The sequence below is a fragment of the Mixophyes fleayi genome, chromosome 12 (genome assembly GCF_038048845.1).
Source record: "Mixophyes fleayi isolate aMixFle1 chromosome 12, aMixFle1.hap1, whole genome shotgun sequence".
NCBI classification, from domain to species: domain Eukaryota; kingdom Metazoa; phylum Chordata; class Amphibia; order Anura; family Limnodynastidae; genus Mixophyes; species Mixophyes fleayi.
The window spans coordinates 64762269-64765943 of NC_134413.1; the positions used below are offsets into that span (position 1 = coordinate 64762269).

The following is a 3675-nucleotide window of genomic DNA, read 5'->3' on the forward strand; positions in this document are numbered from 1 at the left end:
TTAGTATTACATTTGGGACACTAAGAGCCTGAGTCATTAAGGAGAGCAAAGCAGAAAAAAGGAGTAAACTTGCTCTTGGACAAACCGTGTTACAATGCACATTAGTTTATTATTTTGTACGTAAGTTAAATAGTGGCTGCTTTTTCATGTAGCACACAAATATTGATTGCTTTATTTTTACGCTGAATGCAACATGGTTTTGCTAAGGTGTAAAGTTATTATTTTTATTATCCTAGATTTGTAAGGCGCCACAGTGCTCCACAGCGCCGTACAGTAGGGGAAACAGGACATACATAAAACAGGGACCTTCAAGGTAGACAAAATAAATGCAGATATAAAATCAAAGGTTATGAAGGACCCTGCTCATTAGAGAGCTTATATGCTAAGTGGAAGATAGCACAGCTTAAACAAGAGGAGCAAATGAGGGTCAGAGTGGAGATTGAGACAGTTATGAGAGTGCATTAGTGTGAATAGTGTTGTCAGGGATAAGGTCACCTCTAAAAAAGAGATGGGTTTTCAAAGAGCGTCTAAAGATTGGCTGTTTGAAAGTCTGATTGAGCGTAGTAGGGAATTCCATTAGTGGGGAGCTGCGCGGAGGAAGTCTTGTAGGCGGGAGTGAGAGGTGGTTACCAGAGACGAGACAAGGCGCAGGTCAGAGGTCGATCTAAGAGGGTGGGAGGGAGAGTATTTTGATATTTGATTTGAGATGTATGCTGGGATAGTGTTGTTGAGGGCTTTGTAGGTAAGGGTGAGTAATTTAATTTTGATTCTGGAGGACACAGGGACCCAGTGTAGGGATTTGCAAAGTGGTGCAGCAGATGTGGAACGGTGAGAGAGGAAGATTAGTCATGCAGCAGCATTTAGGATGGATTGAAGTGTGGATATATGGGTGTCAGGAATGCCAGATAGCAGGAGGTTGCAATAGACAAGATGGGAGTTGATGAGAGAATGGATAAGAGTTTTGGTAGCATGAATAAATGAATGAATAAAAAGAGTTATTCCTTTTTTTCCTTTCCTTACCTTAATAAATCAGGCCCTCTGTGTTTACTCTGCTGAAATTCTAAAACATAGTAGACAGCAATAAAATAGAGTCACATGAGCACTGAAAATGACAGCAAGCATGTGATATTATAGAACCGCAATTGGAAGAAGCCCTGGAATAGCCTTTGTATGAATCGAATGATGTATTCCATTAATGGTGATATCTGGAATTTATTAACAATAGCTTCTAATGTTTCTCTTACAGGCTCCCTTTCTTGCACAATGGAAGACGGGAACAAGACCATGGTGACAGAATTTATCTTATTGGCTTTTTCCAGTTTGCAACAGTTGCAAATATTACTTTTCACTATCATTTTGTTAGCATACATCATCTGTGTCACTGGAAACATTGCCATCATTGTCTTAGTTAGGACTGAGCCACTGCTTCATACTCCAATGTATTTTTTTATATGTACCTTTGCTGTTTTGGAAATCATGTTTGTATCTGTTACTATTCCCAATCTTCTTGATAACTTAATTTCTTGGAATAAAAGCATATCTTTACTTGGATGTTTCACTCAGATGTATGCCTTCAATGGTTTAGGAATAACAGAATGCTATCTTTTAGCAGTCATGGCCTTTGATCGAGACTTAGCGATTAATAACCCTTTGCACTATTCAGCTATTATGAGTAAGGGACTTTATATTGAGCTAGCCATAGCTCCGTGGATTATTGGTTTTACCATATCTTTCATGACAACCATTTTCACAGCTCGTTTGAAATACTGTGGTCCAAATCAGCTCAACCATTTTGTCTGTGACTTGACTCCACTGCAGAACTTGGCTTGTTCCAATCCCTTCATTAGCAAAGTGGTCACCCTCTTAGCGGCTGTCCTTGCTACGGTTGTCCCATTCATTATTATTATAGCTTTTTACATTCACATCATTAACACAATCTCAAAAATTAAGACTTCTGAAGGCAAGGAGAAAGCCTTCTCCACCTGCTCCTCCCATCTTATTGTAGCCAGTCTGTACTACGGGACAGCCATCATTGTTTACATCAGACCCAATGGCAGCCAGTACGATAAATTCCTCGCTCTTATGTACACCGTCCTTACCCCTGTGTTAAACCCGTTCATTTATACCTTAAGGAACAAGGATGTGAAGTCAGCAGTAAGGAAATCAAGATTATTAAAGCTTGTTCTTGATTCATATCCAGGCTAAGCAAGTTTCATTTTGTGAACTTTATATGAAAGGATAACTTTTCATTTCAAACATTTTCATAATGCAAGAGATCTTTTAAATAAGAAAAATCTGCATGACTAAAATATAAATATAAAATATGAATTCCTCCATTTGATTTATTCTCAAGATAATATAGTTAATCAAAAATTTTTTGCATGATAAATATTTTTTTTTTAAATGATTACCACCAAACAAAAGGTATTTCTGTACAGAATCTACTTATTTTATAAAGGCTTATTGACCAATGGACTCTATTCATTGACAGTTCTTTAAATAATATCCTTATAACTAGTCATCTGAATGCAGTACACCATATCGACACAGAGGACTCCTCCAATTAAAATGCGACTCTGTAAAAAAAACAATGCTAAGAGAAGCAGACTTACCTGTTATCAACGTTGGAGATGTCCGATCGGCGCACTATACTGACAACAAGTGACTGCAACTACTGAGGTGTCCAGCAGGAGACTTTAACGTGAGTGCGACTTGTATTCCTTTTAATTTAAAGCAGCAATGTTTGGTTAAGTGTTTAAACACTTAACCTGCGGGGTTTGACATTGCCGCTTTAAATTAAAAGGGATACAAGTCGCACTGACGTTAAAGGGGCACATTTAACAAATGACGGTATTGCACTATCATGCACTTACCGTGTAATTAGGTAAAGGAAGTCTGCAATTGATATTTATAATAGCTCCGTTTGACTGTTCAATCTCCAAAACCATTAATTTTCGCTGCAGTTCGTTTTTTCTAACAGTCACCATTCAACAGAATGGTGACTGCTCCTGGCCGCAATCTAACAAGTCCCGAAAAAACATTTTTTTCGGGAACTTGTCATGTTAATGTACGCCAGCTGCAGCTGGCGTACATGAGGAAATCTAATGCTGTCAGCTCTGCTCCGGAGAGCAGAGCTGGACAGCGCATGTGTGGAGGGATCACATGATCCCTCCCTGTCACTCAGCGCTCTCTCTCTGCAACGATAGTTGCAGAGACAGAGAGGGGATCTGTGTACTGGACATGCGCACTTGAAGAGTGAGGAGAAAACCCGGAGACAGCGCTTCCGAAGAGGGGGGTAAGTATGTTTTTTTTTATCACTGAAACAGCAGTTTTTCGGAACTGCTGTTTCTCTGCACGGCTGTACATAAATGTGAGAAGTAGTTCAATCCTTATCATTGCGATAAGTACTACTTTCCACTTTATGTGAATAATGATAAATGTGCCCCAAAGTCTCCTGCTGGACACCTCAGTAGTTGCAGACACTTGCGGACAGTATCCTGCGCCGATCGGACATCTCCAACATCGATATGCAGGTAAGTCTGCTTCTCTTAGCATCGTTTTTTTACGGAGTCGCATTTTTATTGGAGGAGTCATCGGTGTCGCAATATTCAGCACCGATGACTCGTACCCAACCCCAGTACACAACCTAGTGAGTCCCAGTAGGCCCTGTTAGTA

At 39.8% G+C, this 3675-nt stretch overlaps 1 protein-coding gene across 1 annotated transcript; it reads left to right on the plus strand.

Moving 5' to 3' along the window:
• The first annotated feature begins 1182 nt into the window (after window positions 1-1182).
• LOC142108338 (olfactory receptor 5V1-like) lies at window positions 1183-2205 on the plus strand. The gene has a single exon (XM_075191968.1). The coding sequence runs from the start codon at window positions 1183-1185 to the stop codon at window positions 2203-2205; it is 1023 nt and encodes a 340-aa protein (XP_075048069.1).
• Window positions 2206-3675: the final 1470 nt, after the last annotated feature.

What these genes read in the sequence shown, in the direction of transcription:
- LOC142108338 (XM_075191968.1), top strand. Translation starts at nt 1,183, where the DNA reads ATGTATTCCATTAATGGTGATATCTGGAATTTATTAACAATAGCTTCT.